Source organism: Bicyclus anynana, chromosome 11 (genome assembly GCF_947172395.1).
Source record: "Bicyclus anynana chromosome 11, ilBicAnyn1.1, whole genome shotgun sequence".
In the NCBI taxonomy this organism is placed as follows: domain Eukaryota; kingdom Metazoa; phylum Arthropoda; class Insecta; order Lepidoptera; family Nymphalidae; genus Bicyclus; species Bicyclus anynana.
Window position 1 is genome coordinate 429,516 of NC_069093.1, and position 19,030 is coordinate 448,545.

General features: G+C 37.7%; 2 protein-coding genes across 2 annotated transcripts; both read left to right on the top strand.

Annotated features, from left to right (window-relative positions):
* Positions 1–497: 497 nt before the first annotated feature.
* On the top strand, positions 498–12,647 carry LOC112055469 (C-type mannose receptor 2). The gene is made up of 12 exons (XM_024095597.2): positions 498–618; positions 2,870–2,983; positions 3,328–3,468; positions 3,735–3,926; positions 5,148–5,387; positions 5,838–6,007; positions 8,314–8,455; positions 8,995–9,108; positions 9,862–10,002; positions 11,235–11,426; positions 11,720–11,962; positions 12,194–12,647. The coding sequence occupies exons 1-12, from the start codon at positions 564–566 to the stop codon at positions 12,367–12,369; spliced, it is 1,920 nt and encodes a 639-aa protein (XP_023951365.2). The 5' UTR covers positions 498–563; the 3' UTR covers positions 12,370–12,647.
* An 855-nt stretch (positions 12,648–13,502) lies between these two features.
* Positions 13,503–17,832, top strand: LOC112055464 (C-type lectin domain family 10 member A). Its single transcript, XM_024095592.2, has 6 exons — positions 13,503–13,655; positions 14,152–14,265; positions 14,609–14,749; positions 16,033–16,224; positions 17,000–17,242; positions 17,477–17,832. Exons 1-6 carry the CDS (start codon positions 13,601–13,603, stop codon positions 17,650–17,652), a joined length of 921 nt encoding a protein of 306 aa, XP_023951360.2. The 5' UTR covers positions 13,503–13,600; the 3' UTR covers positions 17,653–17,832.
* The last annotated feature ends 1,198 nt before the right edge of the window (positions 17,833–19,030 follow it).

Consider the following 19,030-nt stretch of genomic DNA (forward strand, 5'->3'; position numbering starts at 1 on the left):
GAGGTCCTCGTTAAGGAGGCAAATGGCGGTCATGAGCGAGCCGCCTGCGTCTTGCTCTTCTACGGCGGATAGGATGACACTCCAAGTCAACCTCTCTTAACCTTTCCGCCGCTTCCTTCTGTGACATAACAATCTCACAGAAGGAGACTACAGCTTCCCAGGATTTGTCATTATTCGTCATGGCTTTTATGACGCCTGACAGAGAAAGGTCTTGACCGATTACAGCCGCGAGTGCCTCGCGTGGCTCTACCCGATTGGGACATTCAGCCAGAGTGTGCTGTGCGGTATCAGAGGCACAGCCACACTCATGGCACTCCTCGGTATGGTGCCACTACCCTACGTTAATTAAGTATTAATAGTTATAAAATAACATATTATTAATCATTTAGTTTATTATTTAATATTTAGTGTGTTTTCAAGTCATTATAAATAATTTATTATTTATAATGACTTGAAAACACACTATTAATAGTTTATCGGTTGCATTTGGCAAACAGGAAACAATGTGTATAACATTCCTTACGACATTCATTTGAGTGAGGAATTCGCACAACTCAACCAACATGTTCACAAAAATATTATATCTTATTTTATTGTTGGCTTGCTGTGGGGCGATCGGTAAGAGTTGTTACAGAATTTTTAGTTGACTTCGTATCACACTAATATTCTTACTAAAATTATTATAAAATTATGTAAATAGAATTTGTTTGTTTGTGTGAACCAAAAAAATTTAAATTTTTTCACAATGAAAGGTGAACTTCAGCTTATATCATGGGATATATTTTATTAAATTGTTCATGCTGTGTTCCCACGGGAACGAGAATTATGCGGGTAAAACTACGAGTGGCCGCTAGTTAATCAATATAAAGGCCAAAGTATGTGCAAATATGATACGTAATTAAGATATTAATTACATAATTAACATATTTTTTGACGAGGCGAAAGCTGATCTATGACTCCGAATATTATATATTTTACAAAGTTTTTCTTATTAAAAAAAAATAACATATATCTCAATTAATAATGAGATATGGCTGAAATTTGGAATTGAAATGTATTATATGTACCTACACGTATGCTTCTTTCTATCTTTTTTGTAGTTTAAGAAAACTTATCACAGAATGTTATTCAACTTTCGTCCGCGTCCTGACAAATTAAAAAGTTCCAAGTTTATAAAAAAATTGGAAAGCAACGATTGGACAATTTTTGTCGAGTCTGCTATACTTCGTCTTTCTCTTTTTGAACACGGGGCGTATATGAATGCTCAGTGTATAAAAAATATATGAGGGGTTTTTTACACTTACGCACTGATTAGATACTGGTTTGGAGAGAACATTGGCACTTGACACAGTCTGATAAAACAAAATTTAAGGACTTTCTGTGTGATTTTATTAGAGACTATCGGACGCCCGCGACTTCGTCCGCCCTTAGACCTCTTTAATCTAGCCCTTACAGTAGTATCGCTGAAAAAATGGTGTAACTTCTCCCTTTTTCCCAAAATTTTTCTTCACTGCTCTGCTCCTATTGATCGTAGCGTGATGAAATGTATACTATAACCTGCCCAAGAGTATTAAGAATAATTATTGTAACAAGTTTTATTAAAATCCGTCGAGTAGTTTTTGTTTCTATAACGAACATACATACAGACAGACAGACAATGTTAAGTTTTGTTAAATTCTTAAAGTAAATAAAACAGTTAAAATTAAAAGTTAAATAATAATAATTGTTTAGATAAATATTTAACGAAACAAATAAGCCTGAAAACTATGTAATAATATACAGTTTCAAGTCAGTTTTCAAAAACATTATAGATTAACATCATTCGGAACCCACGTCACGTGAGTGAGTTCAACTCGCACTTGCCCGGTTTTTTAAACTTAGTTTCCTTTTGTAGAAACGAAGGATTATTTTCTTTTTTTTTACTTTCCTTTTTTTTTGAAATATACATTAAAAATTTCACTGCCAAGTCTAACGTTTAAACACTATGAAAAACGACGCTATAATAATTACAACATAGTGTCCCCACCAACCATTGCATCTCGGCGCCATATTGAAACGGAAACAGTATCGTGGATGGAGTGGTGGGTGGAGTGGGGAACCGAAAACGGAGGAATGCCAAGTCAAACACATAAAAAACGGAAGACTAAACTTAACATAATCCATTAATATTGAGTTTAGTCTTCTGTTTTTCATGAGACGTCTAGATCTACAATCAGCGTTGGGATCGGGGGTGTAGCTGCAAACCTCAACTACTAGCTGGTTGGGGTCGGGTGCGGCTCTCTCAAAATAAGGTTTCGAGAGCTATTTCATATATTGGGCTATTGTGAGGAGATCTAGGTCTATAAATAGTATAGTCGTTATTGCGCACAAACCACGGAGCGTGGTCACGCACAAAACGCGCACCGTGGCCTGACACATGAATCGGTTCTGAAGGACCTGAAGGAGTTTCAGAGTCGCCTTTGGGCGAACACTACACTAGCGTAGGTCATTATTGGACGGACTAGCGTAGGTCTTGTAGAGAGAGAGGTGGAGGGATAATTAGCTTTTAGCACATATTATAGGGTAGAGATGACCAATCACGTAAGCAGCTCTTTTTCTGGCTTTTTGTATGTGAGTCGCGAAGCTCATACGGGTATCAAAGGTGTCACCTAGGTATTTGGTAGTGTGTTGCCATGGGATGGGTGCTCCGTGTAAGGAGAACTCTTTTAAATCTAAGTAATGGCGTGCAAGTTTCCTTGAGAAGCCGGGAAGACAGCTGATAAGGCGGTTATTACGCCCCTATAATATATGATCTAGATCTAGAAATGTTTCTGAGAGATGTATGCCGAATATGTTTAATAACAATAGAAGTGCGATAATAATTTGACAGAATGCAAGAACTTCCGCTCCGACTACAAGTACCACAACACCGTCGACGCCTGGCTGAAGTTCCACGCTGTGCCGGGCACGTGGCGAGAGGCGCAGCAGAGATGCTTCTTGGAAGGTAATGGCAATTTTCAATCATAATTTATCAAAAAATAGAAGCAATCAATTATGCAATGATAATTAGTTGAATATTATTCAGTAATGGCAAAGTAGAAAACTTATGTTAAGTGAAAGACCATCGCCTTCTTTGCAGGGCAAGCGAGGACTACCTACATCCTATAATTTGCTGCTATGTACCCGTCAACCTGAGACAAAGGTGTTAAGTTTAATGTGTTTGTTTTTAAAGATGATAATTTGGTCTACACATTGCTTGTGTGGCGTGTCCGAACAATGTCACTACGGCATTCTTTATCCAAAAAAGTTTTGTTGATAACTATCACTACCATTTTGTTCAACACACAGGCGCAATCCTAGCTTCGCCTGTCAATGCGGTCTGGCAAGCTGCAATAATTGCTCAAATCAATGACACCACGTCCGACTGTGCTGGCATCTATACGGGAATACATTCCATTTTCTCTAAAGGATATTTCCATTCTATCGAAGGTTAGTATTTCATCATCTAGTTCATATTGCGAAGTAAATTAGTATGTTATTGTAAACTTGATTTTGTTTAATTTTGATTTTGACCCGTGTAAACTAAGAAATATTAAGGCGAATATCTTACCGGGTCCAACGTCAGAGAGCAAAACTTCGAGCGGGGACTGGGACCAACCGGTTACAGAATTTCTTTTAAAATCGATTAACTAGGAACTACGCTAGTGAAATCGCGGAGTTCTGCGGGTGTATATTGACGAGATTGTATGTTGCAGGTGTACCTTTGGCTAGAATGTCTCTACAGTGGATGTCCGGGGAGCCGGACAACTTTGGCAACAGCGAGGACTGCATCGCTTACTCCGGCGGTAGAATAGCTGACGTTAACTGCTCCGAAGTTCTTCCCTTCGTGTGTTCTAAGAAGATAACTGACAACACGTCCGTGATGCCGTGTGGAACTATTGACAAAAGTAAAGTATTGAGATAATAATAATAAATGGTTATAATTTTTTGTGAGAAAATGCTCATAGTGCGCTTTCTCATGGGTTATAAACGTGATATAATGTTACATAAATCAATAATTTAATTTACTTTTCAGTGTGATGTCACGTTTTTAGGGTTCTGAACGTACGTATGTGTGTACAAAAACGGAACCCTTTACTCGGGACCATTCAAATGTTTGACAATAATCTCCGAATCTACTGGACCAATTAAGTTGAAATTTGGTACATTTATCAATTCCTGTGATTCAAACGCAGAGGTGTACCGTGAATAGAATATGGAGGGCACTTATTGTGGGCAAAGGGAAAACTTGATAAAAACTTTGCAAACTGCATCGTGTGGTGATGAACTGCATCAAATGAAAGAGATTGATGAGAGGATCTGTAGTGTATTTTATTGTAATTATGAAAAATAATTTGTTTTCAAGTTTTTTCAAAATTTTGAGAATTAGCTTTCAACTTGAAGACAGCTTATACAGACAGTAGTTGGCTTTCTATCTGAAGATTTCTGGCAAGATGGACTACGGTTAACCCCCCTCCCCCCTCCTAATCTTCGAGACTACCGAACCAAAAATATTGGAAAAAAATACAGAAATTAGCTATATAATTTTTTTTGGAATTCAAGTCCAACCTATAACTAACATGGTAAATTATTATTATCAATAATCTGTGCGTATCTACATTACATAAATTATTATAAAACCTGTTTCATCAAAACCAATGTTTACTTTTTTAAATTGTACCTACCTTTATATAACAATAATTTAGATATAAAGACAAAATGAGCCCAAATATTTTATAATTACTATTTTGGGTCAGATTAAAAAAAATATTATTGATTAACACAGTTCGGAACCCTTTTGTCCAGCTTTGAACATGTTTTTGCGATTGACTACAATCATGCTCGATGGAAAGTGATGATGAGGTATAAGACGAAGCGCTTGCCTAGAAGATGCCTATTGACTCTTGCCATGAGGGTGCTATTAGGTATATGTATCTGAGAACATAAACGCCGGTAGGGTATTCCAAATTTGAGCAGTTCTTATAAAAAAAAAGAAAAGGATGCCATTGCTCACGGCGTCTCGTTGGTTTATAGTGGAGATGGTGGAACTAAATTATAAAGTGCCTGTGCACACTGAATGTGTTTTGGTGTAAGTGGAAACAAATCACATATTGTGTGTATGTTCCCAGAGTACGAATATGTTCCGGATACCGGCAGTTGCTACAAGTATCATAACAACACCGCCACGTGGCCCGAGGCGTACAAGGTCTGCGCGGCAGAGGGCGCTTATCTGGCTATAATCAACAGCAAGAATGAAACTAACACGCTGATCGAAATTCTCAAGAAACAAGGTCCAAAATCTGCCAATGACTATATGCTGATTGGCATGTATGAGTGGTACGAAGATGGAGTCTGGAGGACAATTCACGGTAGTTATTTGTTGTTACGCCGCGCGGTTTCGCCCGCGTGGTTCGCGTTCCTGTATTTTTTTTCTCTCATTTTTTATTTTAAATTTTTAACAATGTCAATATAAAAATATAATAACAAAACACTATTAAAAATTTCTAAAATATAAACCCTCCCAGTTCGGGACGTTTGAGTGCCCAAGCAACCGGTGGTCAGGGCTCCAGAGTGAGGAACCTCCTCACAATACGCGCCGTCTCAAGAATCACTGCCGTCCAATCCGTGCAATCCGACTCTTGATCCAACAGTTAAGTGAAAGCTTTTTAAAATGTTAGTCATTTTTTTTTTAAATGTTAAATACTTATGGTTTAGTAGTGTCCAGTGCCCTCATGTTCTGCAGCTGTATGGGCTCATCAATGTTCCAACGAGACGGTTGTATACCACAGCTCTATAGGTAGTTATTGGTTTCGTTCCAGGTCAAACGCTAGAGGAGGCAGGGTACGCAGAGTGGAACGAGGGCCAGCCGGACAACAACCGGCCGCTACAGGCCTGCGGGGGCATGTACGCCAACGGGAAGCTGGATGACTACTTTTGCGACCGGCCCTATACGTTCGTGTGCGAAAAGGACCCGGGAAACTTGCAGGATTAATAATGCTTAATAAAATAAAAACCATCTACCAATAAAATAAAATATAAAATAATATACAGTGTGTTATAGGAAATACCGTCCGACCCTTAAGGGTGTACTTAGGTATCGTGTATACATTATTTTTATGCAGTCCTTATTTTTAAAGAAATACATTTTTTTCCCTGCACGAAATTAACATAAAAAATGCAAAATTATAAAAACTTACATGGCAACACAAAAGTTGAGATAGGTTAATTATTAGTAGGCATTACTACGAAATAAAAACGCCGCCATCTATGTTTTGTGCTGCGTTTACACGTTTCTATTCAAAGCGGTATTGAATGGGCAAGTAAACACACAAGTACACACAACAAGGTGATGGGTTTGTCAAGGTGCTTTATCATCTTGTGCTATGTACAAGCATGCATGCGTGCTTGCATAACTGGCGTGTTGTGATGTGTGTAAACATGAAAAGTTAATTATATGTTAAAAGTAGTTTCTGGAATTATTTAAATGTAACTAATATAATATTTTGCATGCCAATCGGGCGTGATACAGAACAGATTATATTTATTTGTTAAGACCTTGTAAACTGTATCAGCAAATAAAGGATTTGATTTGATTTGATTTGACCAACATAAGCATATTAAAATAATCTTATATTCGTGACTAGTGAATTTGAATAGTAGATACCACTGATAATAATAATATATTTTAGATGAAATATTTAAATAAAAGCAAATAGCTGATTAATATAATATGCCATTTAATATTATGAAGATTTATTTTCGTGTCATCGGTGGCAATGCTGTTTCGTCAATGTAGCCTACTAAATAATTTGTAATAAAATAAGTAAATAACACTATGATATTAATAATCTACCTGCTGTATCAATTTGAAGGCGATGCTAAGCCGGTTGCTAAAAGAACCACATGAAAGAAAACTGTCTGAAAAACCATGATATAAAACTAGGATAGAACAGACACCCAGAGAGTGTTGTTGGAGAGCCAATGTGGGCAGTGCGTTGTACTGATACTGATACTCTCTTCGTCTAAGTACAGATTAATTAATAATAGCGCACGGAACACGACGGTGTCGTAGCCGATCCAAATACAAAATTAAAAAACGAATACATTCTCGAGTCAGTACGACACGAAGCGTCGCATCAGTAAATTTCAATATTATACATGAAAAATAGCGTGTTGTGTTTTTAAAAATTTTAAAAACTGTTCACAAAAACTAAAGAAATAAGATGGAGTATTTTTTATTGATAATTATTGATTATTATATTAATTTACGTAATTGTTAAATTTTGAAATACAAATTATGATAAAAGTTTGTATATGCGGATGTCAAGAAGACGTGTGATGTTTGGGGTTTTTATGGGTTTCACCAGCTTCACTACTTGTAAAGACTCACTCTGGATTATTTTCACTCTGTGTCTAAGTATAACACTTTCGTCCTCCTCCATGCTTGTATACAGAACCCAGAGGACTGACACTTATATCCACCTGGAATGGAGTGTCAGTAATACCTTTCCCGTTTTATGAATCGCTATTGTCAAATAAGATTACCTATTAAAATGAGCTACTGTTTAGTTATTTTCTGCTTCTCTCTACCTTCTAATCCGGTGACTTATTAAAGCAGGACCAAACGATATTTGAAAAGTACTATACCTACATGATTAAAGGAATTGAAACAGTAAATACTTTTGGACAGGTATTAGGACAGGCAGTATGACCGAATTATAATCGCCGGTGCACTAGGAGACCGATACAAATTTTCATCGAACTAATACATACAACCGCGCCTGAGAGTATGTTCTCATAATTTTAGTATCACGTCAGTATTTCCCCGGATAAGCGCAGCTAAATCTATACTAATATTATAAAGAGGAAAACTTTGTTTTTATGTTTGTTTGTTTGTTTGTTTGTTGGATTGTAATGAATAGGCTCAAAAACTACTAGACCGATTTTAAAAATTCTTTCACCATTCGAAAGCTACATTATCCACAAGTAACATAGGTTATTTTTATTATGGAAAAAATTGGGTTCCGTAAGATATTTGGGTATTTCGGGCACAAGGTGTAAAAAATCAATCAGAAAAGTAGGGTAGGGTTAGGTAGGAGTAGGGTAGGGGTAGGGATAGGCTAGGGGTAGGGTAGGGGTAGGATAGGTGTAGTTGAAAGTTTACATCGAGTTTCACGCGGACGAAGTCGCGGGCGTCGGCTAGTAGGACATACTGCTATAAAATATTAAGTAAGTATGTATATTTATTAAATATATGACTAATACGGCATTAATCAGGTCTCCATAACACTATAAATACAGTTTATCGGTTTCACTCGGGAAATAGGAAATGATAACAACAAAATCCCGCGATTCGTTCATTCCACTGAGAGTTTCGCACAACTCGACATGTTCACAAAAACATTATATTTATTGGTGGCTTGCTGCGGGGCGATAGGTAAGTGTTCTTACCATACTCGGTACCTACATTATAAATGAGCAAATTTGTTTGTATTTGTCTTAAATTTTCACACTTGAACTACTAAACTGATTTTTTCTTAACAATGGAAAACTACATTATCAGCGGGAAAGAGAACTATGCGGGCGAAACTGCATGGTCCGCTTGTTATTAATCTTATGGGCCAAAGCAAGTGTGTAGGTATGATATTATTATCTATACTAATATTACAAACCTAAAGAGTTTGTTTGTTTGATTGAACGCGCTAATCTCAGGAACTACAGGTCCGATTTCAAAAATTCTTTCAGTGTTAGATAGCCCACTTATCGAGGAAGGCTATAGGCTATATATTATCCCCATATTCCCACGGGAACGGGAACCACGCGGTTGAAACCGCGCGACGTCAGCTAGTGTTTTATACTCTTTCACGTCTCAATCACTAAACCGATATAAGCTGGAACCGTAACAATAAATTTTAAAATAATTCTGAAGTTTCTGAATATTTTAATAACAATAGAAGTGCGATAATAATTTGACAGAATGCAAGAACTTCCGCTCCGACTACAAGTACCACAACACCGTCGACGCCTGGCTGAAGTTCCACGCTGTGCCGGGCACGTGGCGAGAGGCGCAGCAGAGATGCTTCTTGGAAGGTAATAGCAAATAATTGAAGCAATCGACACAACAATAATATGTTATTGTTGTGTCTTGCAACAAAAAAAACCGATCGACTGACACTATACTCGAAGTACAGTTCCATATGACGATAATCTGGTTAAAGCCGAAAAGGAAAAAGTATCAAAATACTTGGACCTCGCTCACGAGATTACCATCATCATCAATGGAATGTCAACTATTCAACATCAGTCAACTATTATTGTTTTGATAGTTGTTTCAGTCAACGGTCTTATAGTGAAAAGCTTCGACCAACACCTTAAAAAGCTTTCGCTTAACTGTTAGATCAAGAGTCAGATACAACACAAGGCAGTGATTCTTGAGACGGCGCGTATTGTGAGGAGGTTACTCACTCTGGAGCCCTGACCGCCGGTGGCTTGGGCACTCAAATGTCCCGCAGCGGGAGGGTTAATTTTTTTCATAAATTTTAAAGGGTTATTTTTATATTTTTAAAATAAAATATGTTTATAGTGTATACGTATTACACCTGGAAAACACTCATGTTCATCACACATATATTTTATAGTTTTGGAAACCGAACCCACGGCCGTGGATATAGGAAGCAGGGACACTATCCTCTGCGTTATGCGGCCGTCAACTAATTTTATTTATTTTTAAAGAAGGGTAGTATTTGATCAACAGAATTAGTCGTGTCCGAACGGTGTTAGTACAGCATTCTTTTTCAAAATTATGTAATTTAAAAAAAATATTTTGCGTTATTATTGACACAGGCGCAACCCTAGCTTCGCCTGTCAACGCGGCCTGGCAAGCTGCAATAACTGCTGAAACCAATAACTCCACCTCTGACTGTGCTGGCATCTATACAGGAATACATTCTATCTTCTCTAAAGGATATTTCCATTCTGTCGAAGGTCAGTGTTTTAACATCTACTGCATGTTATTAAGACATTTGGTATACTATTGGTAAACCTGATTTCGGTTAGAACTAAAGAAATCATAACCACCTGTGTTTAATTCTTATAGAGACATGTACTCGTTTCTTAGCATTCCATAGATTTATCCATCGTATGTCAGAGAGCAAACCTTCGAGTAAAGACCGGGACCTTTGACTAATGGCTTACGGAATTCATTTTAAATCGATATCACTCTCCTTCTTGGCTCGTGTTATTCACCCTGCTCCTGCATATTTGGTATGATCCTACTAGAGCAGTTTTGGATACTAATACGTAAATTGTGGCATTTCTAGGAAGGCCTATTATTATTATTAGTTATCTATAAAGATGGCCAAGGTTATAAAGAGTGTTTCTTGATCAAAATGTTTATCTCCCACGACAAAGTAAACTCTACAAGTACTATATCTTCAATTTGTTCAGTTAGTGTTGATTGCGGTCAACAAATATGTATCAGCTTATTTTAGTTTAGAGTCTAATTGGGCATCGCGCAACAAATTTTTGTCTCATATTTACAACATATTTTGTAATAGCGTGATAATTAGTAGAATAGTCATCATTATGAGTCGATGGGCATCCACTTCTGAATATAGGCCTCTTGTTGGATGTGCCTTCAAACACAACGTTTTCAAGCCGCTAGCATTCAGCGACTGCATGTAATCCGGCTAACGTCGTCGGTTTACCTAGTGAGGATTCATTCAACATTCCGGCGCGAGGCCAGCACCTCTGGATCCCAACGACTATAGGCTCTTCGTACTATGTGCCCTGCCCTTTGTCATTTTAGCTTCGCGACTCGCTTGGCTATGTCGTTTACTTTGGTTCTTCTGCGGATCTCCTCGTTTTTCTTCTTCTTTTATTTATCATGCTAATATAATGAAAAGTGGCACTGAGCTTATCTTTTCAAAATTTGGCATAGAATGCAATCTATGCCAAATTGCCTGGAGGAACAAAAGCAAAATGTTTTTTTAAAAGTTTCGTGGGAAGGTATATGAGGTCGAAGACGCGAGTATCTAATCTACAATAATCACCCTTTTAGAGGCTCCCAACAAAAACCAACGCTGCCGCTAGCTGCAGCTTCATGTTGAGTGGGAGACCTTTTTTCTATAATTGATTTATTATTTAACGTTGTTTTTAATTAATGCTTGTAGCTTAGCTTAGCTATGTCTTTCTAATAATGAGATTGTATGTTGCAGGTGTACCTTTGGCTAGAATGTCTCTACAGTGGATGTCCGGGGAGCCGGACAACTTTGGCAACAGCGAGGACTGCATCGCTTACTCTGGCGGTAGAATAGCTGACGTTAACTGCTCCGAAGTTCTTCCCTTCGTGTGTTCTAAGAAGATAACTGACAACACGTCCGTGATGCCGTGTGGAACTATTGACAAAAGTAAAGTAAAATATATGTAATGAATTGTATCGCGATTGCAAGTCAGAGAACCGCTATATTCATCCTTCAGAGAAACTTTTAATAAATCTTACGGTTTTTATTTTAATTTTGATAGAATTAAAATTAAGATTTTAGATTCTTTTTCACAGAACAAAAAATTATATTTTCTTTTGAAATCTGTGTAAAAGTAAACACTGTTTCAGTCACTTTTCAGAGTGATGTCCCGTTTTTGATATGAAAGTATTGAGGTTCTAAGTTTTAATTGAAAATAATTTACACGAGTGTGTTTCCAGAGTATGAATTTGTTGCAAGTACCGGCAGTTGCTACAAGTTTCACAGCAACCACGTCACATGGGCCGAGGCGTACAAGGTCTGCGCGGCAGAGGGCGCTTATCTCGCTGTAATCAACAACAAGGAAGAAGCTAACAGGCTGGCGGAACTTCACAGGAAACACTATCCAAAATCCGTCGCCCACTACGTCACTCTCATTGGGATGTATGATTGGTACAAAGATGGAATTTGGAGAACTATTCAAGGTATTTGGGTTTTTATTGATAAATAGGCTTACAGTTGACTACAATCATGACTGGAAACCAATGGTGAGGTACATGTTAGAGCGTGCTTGCCTAGAAGTTGCCTATTCACTATTCTATTAAAGATGAAACTATTGACGATTTGATAGTGAGGTCCGGTACCATCATGTTTACGTAGACTTATGGGCTACTCAATGCGGTGAAGCAAATTCACTGTATGCGGTTTCGTTCCAGGTCAAACGCTGGAGGCGGCAGGGTATGCAGAGTGGGAAAGGACTCAGCCGGACAACGCTGGCCCGGGACAGGCCTGTGGAGCCATGTTCCCCAACGGAAAGCTGGACGACTTCTGGTGCAACCGCGATACCAAGTTCCTGTGCGAGAAGGACCCGGACAACTTGCAGGATTTTTAGTAGTCATCTACCAATATAGAGGAGTTTTATGTATAATCGTATATTAGTTCGAACAGTAGCTATTACCGACATATTCGTATATTATTCTAGATAAAATATTATAATGAAAACAAAGTTATAAAAATAATATTGAATGATTATTTTGAATAGAGTACGTTTATTATTTAAAGAGTAACAAGGGGAAAAGAAACTGCTTAGCTCTTCTTGCTTATTAAATTTCCTAGAAGTTTATTAATTAATTTGATTATTAACAAAAAATATATGTTTTTAATTTTTTTTTTACTGCCTTATTCTGTTTAGGTGAAATTTTCAGCCAGTGCATATGAGTCCTTTCCGAGGCAAGGTTAAACTTTTTTTCAGTGCGTATGATATCTTTCCGATTTCACAAAATGATTTTTCTCAAAATACTTTATACATAAATTTTGACTTTATTTGACAAAATTGCTTAAAACTTTACTATATTAAACTCAAATAGATGATAAAGTTAAATTCAGCTTCGCCCCCAGTTACGAAATTTCAGTAAAGTAAAAAAAAAAGGTGACAACTGTTCTGCCTCATTTCGCACTGAAAGAAAGTTCAGCTTGTGTCTCAACTGGGGATTTGAATAAAAGTTAGTCACAGTAACGATAATTTTATAATTTTAATCGTGCCTACGCTAGGTGGCGCGACTTGTTTCCGCTGTTATTCATTGAATTGTTAGTTATAGTCAGAATCGGCCGAGCTGTAATGAGTCTGTTCGGTTTTCCTTGAGTCCAGGGCCGAGGGTGTACCTACCACTGTTAGGAGTTGGCGGAGTCAAGTTCAACGTCTTAACATTGGCTCTAGGGGGTTTGGGGCTCAAGTTTAACATCTCATCACTGACTCTGAGTGTTGCCTATGTCATTCTTATCACCCAGGAGTTGACAGAGTTAAGTTCAACGTCTTACCACTGACTCTAGGGTTTGCCTGTGTGTCATTCCAATGACCCAGGAGTTGACAGAGTTAAGTTTAACGTCTTACCACTGACTCTGGGATTTGCCTGTGTATCATTCCAATGACCCAGGAGTTGACAGAGTTAAGTTCAACGTCTTACCACTGATTCTGGAGTTTGCCTGTGTGTCATTCAAACATCTAATTATTTACAATGACTTGTCACTATTAATGGTTTATCGGTTTAATTTGGTAAACAGGAAAAAATATCTATAACATTCCTTGCGACGTTCATTTGAGCGAGAAATTCGCACAATTCAACATGTTTACAAAAGTATTATATCTTACTTTATTGTTGGCTTGCTGCGGGTCTATCGGTAAGTTGTTACAATTTTTTTTGTTGACTTCGTATCGCACTAAGATTTTTCTTACAATTAAAAGTAGAACCACTGGTGTCTGCTAGTTAATCATTATAAAGGCAAAGGTAAGAGCAAATATAATATTATGTAATAGGCTAGTTGACCCTTTTTTTTAAATGGTCAATTTAATATGTCATCAATTATGTTGCATATGGGTTGTCTAAATGCCTTTTTAAATATTTCACCGGTTTGACTATAAAACAAATTCCATACTAAACAAAAGTATGAAGCCCATGAATATGAATATGCAAACATTAGGATGTTTTTACTTTTCCAGTCCTAACTCTCGGGATTCCAGATATAAACCACACTGGTCTAATAATTTAATCAAACTTAAATGAAAATAAAGATTATTTCATTATGAACACGGTGGTATAGGGTTGCCTGCGATTTTCGAAGTCGCGAGCATTTGTTAATGTTTAATAACAATAGAAGTGCGATAATAATTTGACAGAATGCAAGAACTTCCGCTCCGACTACAAGTACCACAACACCGTCGACGCCTGGCTGAAGTTCCACGCTGTGCCGGGCACGTGGCGAGAGGCGCAGCAGAGATGCTTCTTGGAAGGTAATATCAAACATAATTCATCAAAAATAAAATCAATCAATTTTGCAAGACAGAACAATTGATAAGTTAAATATTTTAAGTAATGGCAAAGTAGAAAAATGTTGATAAGTGAAAGACCATCGCCTTCTTTGCAGGGCTAGCAAAGACGTCCTATAATTTGCTGCTATGCACCCATCAACAAGGCAAAGGTGTTAGGTTTAATGTGTTTATTTTTAGAAATGATAATTTGGTTTACACGTTGCTTGTGTGGCAATGTCCGAACAATGTTGCTACAGCACTTTTAATGCAAATTTAAAGTTTTGTTGATAACGAAAACATCACGACCATTTTGTTCAACACACAGGCGCAATCCTAGCTTCGCCTGTCGATGCGGCCTGGCAAGCTGCAATAATTGCTCAAATCAATGCCACCACGTCCAACGGTGCTAACATCTATACGGGAATACATTCCATCTACTCTAAAGGATATTTCCATTCTATTGAAGGTCAGTATTTTATCATCTACTTCTTGTTAAGACGTTTGGTAAACCTTATTTCGGCGAGAACTAAAGAAACCATAACCACCCGTGTTTAATTCATAAAGCATTCCATAGATACACTGTGCGAGTACATACATCTCTCTCTAAGCCGAGAGAGACCGAGCAGAGACCAGAACTTGTGACCAAAGGGTTACGGAATTCACTTAAAATCGATTAACACTCTCCTTCTCCGCTACTAGAGCAGAAATGAATACTAATATATAAATTGCTTCATTTCTAGCGAGGCCAAGGTCTTTAAGCAGGTTATAGAGTGTTTTCTGGTCAAAATGTATATGTATATGTATGTTATCTACCAAGGCACAGTAAGCTATAATACAAGTATATCTTCAATTTGTTCGAATTCAAGGTTGATAGTGGTCAACAATTGGCATTAGCTTATTTTGGTTTAGATTCTAATTGTGATAATTAGTAGAATAGTCAGTATTAGTTGATGGGCGTCCAAGTTACTAACTTACTAACTTTTTGCTTTCTGTATGTACTTACTAACACTACGGTCTCGAACCGCCAGCATCCAGCGACTGCTTGTACACCGGCTAACGTTTTACCTACTTACCCGGTTTACCTAGTGGCAGTTCAATCGACACTGCGCTTTCCGGTGCGAAGGTATTCTAGCACCTTAGGACGCCGACGGCTATCGGCTCTTCGAAGTCTGTGCCTTGTCTTTGTCATTTCAGCTTCGCGATTCGCTGAGTTATGTCGTTTACTTTGGTTCTTCTGCGGATCCTCGTTTTCTTCTTCTCCTTCTTATATGTATGATGCTGATATAATGAAAAGTGTTACCACTGGCGCTGAGCTGATCTTTTTCAAATTTGGCATAGAGTGAGATTGCATTCTGCAAGAACAAAGGCAAAATGTATTTTTAAAAGTTTCGTGGGAAAGTCAACGCGAATATCTGCAATAATCACCCTTTTAAAGGTTCCCACTAATAACCACTGCTGCCGTTAGCTGCAGCTTTATGTTGAGCAGGAGACCTTTACTTGGTCAATGTGATTTTTTATTGTCTATAATTTATTACATAACGTTGTTTTTATTTTATGTTTGTAGCTCAGCTTAGTTTTATTTATTTATATATACTTTATTGCACAAAAGAAAAACAATAACAAAGAAAACATAAAAAAACAAAAGTATGTTCAAAGACCTTATTGCTCATAGCAATATCTGCCAGACAACCTTTGGATAAAGGCATTAATGAGATTGAGAGAGACTAATAATGAGATTGAATGTTGCAGGTGTACCTTTGGCTAAAATGTCTCTACAGTGGATGTCCGGGCAGCCGGACAACTTTGGCAACAGCGAGGACTGCATCGTTTACTCCCGCGGTGAAATAGCTGACGTTAACTGCTCCGAAGTTTTTCCCTTCGTGTGTTATAAGAACAGTATCGACAACACGTCTGTGATGCCGTGTGGAACTATTGACAAAAGTAAAGTTAAATACAGGGTGTCCCGTAATTAATGGATAAAACGCAAATGATAGATACACCACCTAATTGTCTAAAACTCATTTGATTTTGTTTTCCAAAAACCCTAGCTAGGGTCACCAAGCTATACTTTTCTTTCGGATTTTTTAAATTTTTCTATCTTGAATCAGTTTTTTTTAACGCTGTAGCTGCTGTAATTATGATTTTGAAGATTTTATTTTTGTTAAATATTACGAAATAAATTATCAACTTACTGTAATACTACGTTTTATAAATAAACCAAAGAAGTTTGGATTGTGTGAAAGAGGACACGTGTGTAAAAGGAGTGGATGATGAGTAATAGAGACGAATGGAAAAGATTGACATATTTTTCTGACCCCACTTAAGTGGGATAAGGAGATGAGTACACTTCAATCCCATACTTTTTTTTCAGGACACTTCTTTTAAATCGGGTCATCTTAATGAAAGAAAAAGAATTATTGCATTTAAAGCTATTTAGGTGGTGTATTTATCATTTGCGTTTTATCCATTAATTACGGGACACCCTGTATATGTACAGAATTGTATCGCGATTGCAAGTCAGAGAACCGCTATATTCACCATTCTGAGAAATTTTAATAAATCGCATGGTTTTAGTTTTAAAAGAATAGTTTTTAGATCCTTTTTCACAGTAAAAAAAAATAAAACACTGTTTCAGTCACTTTTCAGAGTGACGTCACGTTGTTGATATGAATGTATTGGGGTAAACTGAAAATGGTTCACATGAGTGTATTTCCAGAGTACGAATTTGTCGCGGATACCGGCAGTTGTTACAAGTTTCACAGCAACCACGTCACATGGGCCGAGGCGTACAAGTTCTGCGCGGCAGAGGGCGCTTATCTCGCTGTAATCAACAACAAGGAAGAAGCTAACAGGCTGGCGGAACTTCACAAGAAACACTATCCACAGTCCACTGAACAGTATGTCACTCTCATCGGGGTGCATGATGCGTACAAAGATGGAATTTGGAGAACTATTCAAGGTATTTTTAAATGTTATATAGGCGTACAGTTGACAACAATCATGACTGGAAAGCAATGATGAGGTACATGTTAGAGCTTGCTTGACTACCTAAATATTAATGATAATGACCGTCGGTTTAACTATTGACGGTTTGATAGTGAGGAGAACCTTCATGTTCTGTAGATGTATGGGCTAATCAATGGCCCAAAGACATGGTAATGTAGTAAATTTACTGCATGCGGTTTCGTTCCAGGTCAAACGCTGGAGGTGGCAGGGTACGCAGAGTGGGAAAGGGGTCAACCGGACAACGCTGGCGCGGGTAAGGCCTGCGGAGCCATGTTCCCCAACGGGAAGCTGGATGACTTCTGGTGCAACCAAGACACCAAGTTCCTGTGTGAGAAGGACCCGAACAACTTGCAGGATTCTTAGTAGTCATCTACCAATATAGAGGAGTTTTTTATAATCGTATATTAGTTCGAACAGTAGCAATTTCATTTTGATAAAATTTAATATATTGTATAATAATTTTGATATACGAGTACTATTTTAGCAGTAACAAGGGGAGAAGAAATTGCTCAGCTCTTCTTGCATACTAGATTGATTAGTAGTTTAATAATAAAAAAATTACACAAACTATTTCGAGTTTATTTTTCAATGTCTTGATTGGTATGAGTATGTTTGGGTGATAATTTTATAAACACTAAATTAAAATCACATTTAAACTACGGTAGGAAGTAGTAGTCTGAGACGGATATGACGTCGCTCGATCTCGTGTTGGCTCGTGCCGACGCTAGGTGGCGCGACTTGTTTCCGTAATGAGTAAGGAGTTAGAGAGGAGTAGCGATCGGTTGGCGGGAACGACTTGCTATATAAGGCGCTCGTCGGACGGTCGGCTTCAGTATTCTTGTGGCGTTCGAGCCGTCCACATTTCTTGTTGTGTAATCCATTGTGGGTTGTTGTGGGATAGGCGGGGAGAGTGACTTGAGTGGAAAAGGTGAGTGTTCGTCAACTATCAAGGACGTCGTTTATCCTACATACAACGGCCACAAGTCCGCGCCTTCACTCAAGGTCATTCTCTGCCATTCTAGGGTTTGTTTTGATTACAGTTTGAATTGTTAATCTAGTTGTACTGACAAGTATTGTGAACCTTTGTTCGACATTGGTTTTCTTATTTTTGTCTACTTCAGAGTCTACTAAAACTATATAATTTTAATAGTGTTTTCACTTGGCTGGTCTGAATTTCGTTACAAAGATGGGCCGCACTTATTGAATTTCCGCCCTCGGTGTTTGAAAAATAGGACACATCCAGCTAAGTGCTGGAGAAATTTTGTTAACATAGAGTAATACTCACATAGACAATTTATTGATTTATATCTTTAATTACCTTATAATAGGTATGTGTTTGGTCTTGTGAACAACTTAATTAGATTATTATAAGCGATATTTATTCGCGGATTATCTCAATATCAGCCCTGTGTCGTTAGATCAGCTTAGAACCACCACGTTTCAGGATGATTAAAGGTGTGATCACGAATATCCTTATTAAATGTTGGCTATGTTGATTGGGGATGATATCTTAACGTTTTCTTTGCAGTATGATATCGTCATCTTCTAATTCTGGACAATTTTTAATAGTCAGTTAGTCTGAAATTAACGACATGTTGAAGGAAGTGGTTTGTAAGATTATTCTGGCTAGATCCGTTACATGATCTTTTGATATCATGATACGCAGTAAAACAACAAGCTCATCAAAGCCTTGCTTACAAAAACATTCATAACCACAAATAGGGATGATGACTAGGTTTGA

Excerpts from the sequence above, each read along its gene's own strand:
- LOC112055469 (XM_024095597.2), top strand. The coding sequence starts at position 564 with ATGTTCACAAAAATATTATATCTTATTTTATTGTTGGCTTGCTGTGGG. Across the intron at positions 5,388-5,837 it reads AGTCTGGAGGACAATTCACG|GTCAAACGCTAGAGGAGGCA; the intron begins GTAGTTATTTGT and ends GTTTCGTTCCAG. Across the intron at positions 11,427-11,719 it reads GTGTGGAACTATTGACAAAA|AGTATGAATTTGTTGCAAGT; the intron begins GTAAAGTAAAAT and ends GTGTGTTTCCAG.
- LOC112055464 (XM_024095592.2), top strand. The coding sequence starts at position 13,601 with ATGTTTACAAAAGTATTATATCTTACTTTATTGTTGGCTTGCTGCGGG. Across the intron at positions 13,656-14,151 it reads GGCTTGCTGCGGGTCTATCG|AATGCAAGAACTTCCGCTCC; the intron begins GTAAGTTGTTAC and ends ATAATTTGACAG. Across the intron at positions 17,243-17,476 it reads AATTTGGAGAACTATTCAAG|GTCAAACGCTGGAGGTGGCA; the intron begins GTATTTTTAAAT and ends GTTTCGTTCCAG.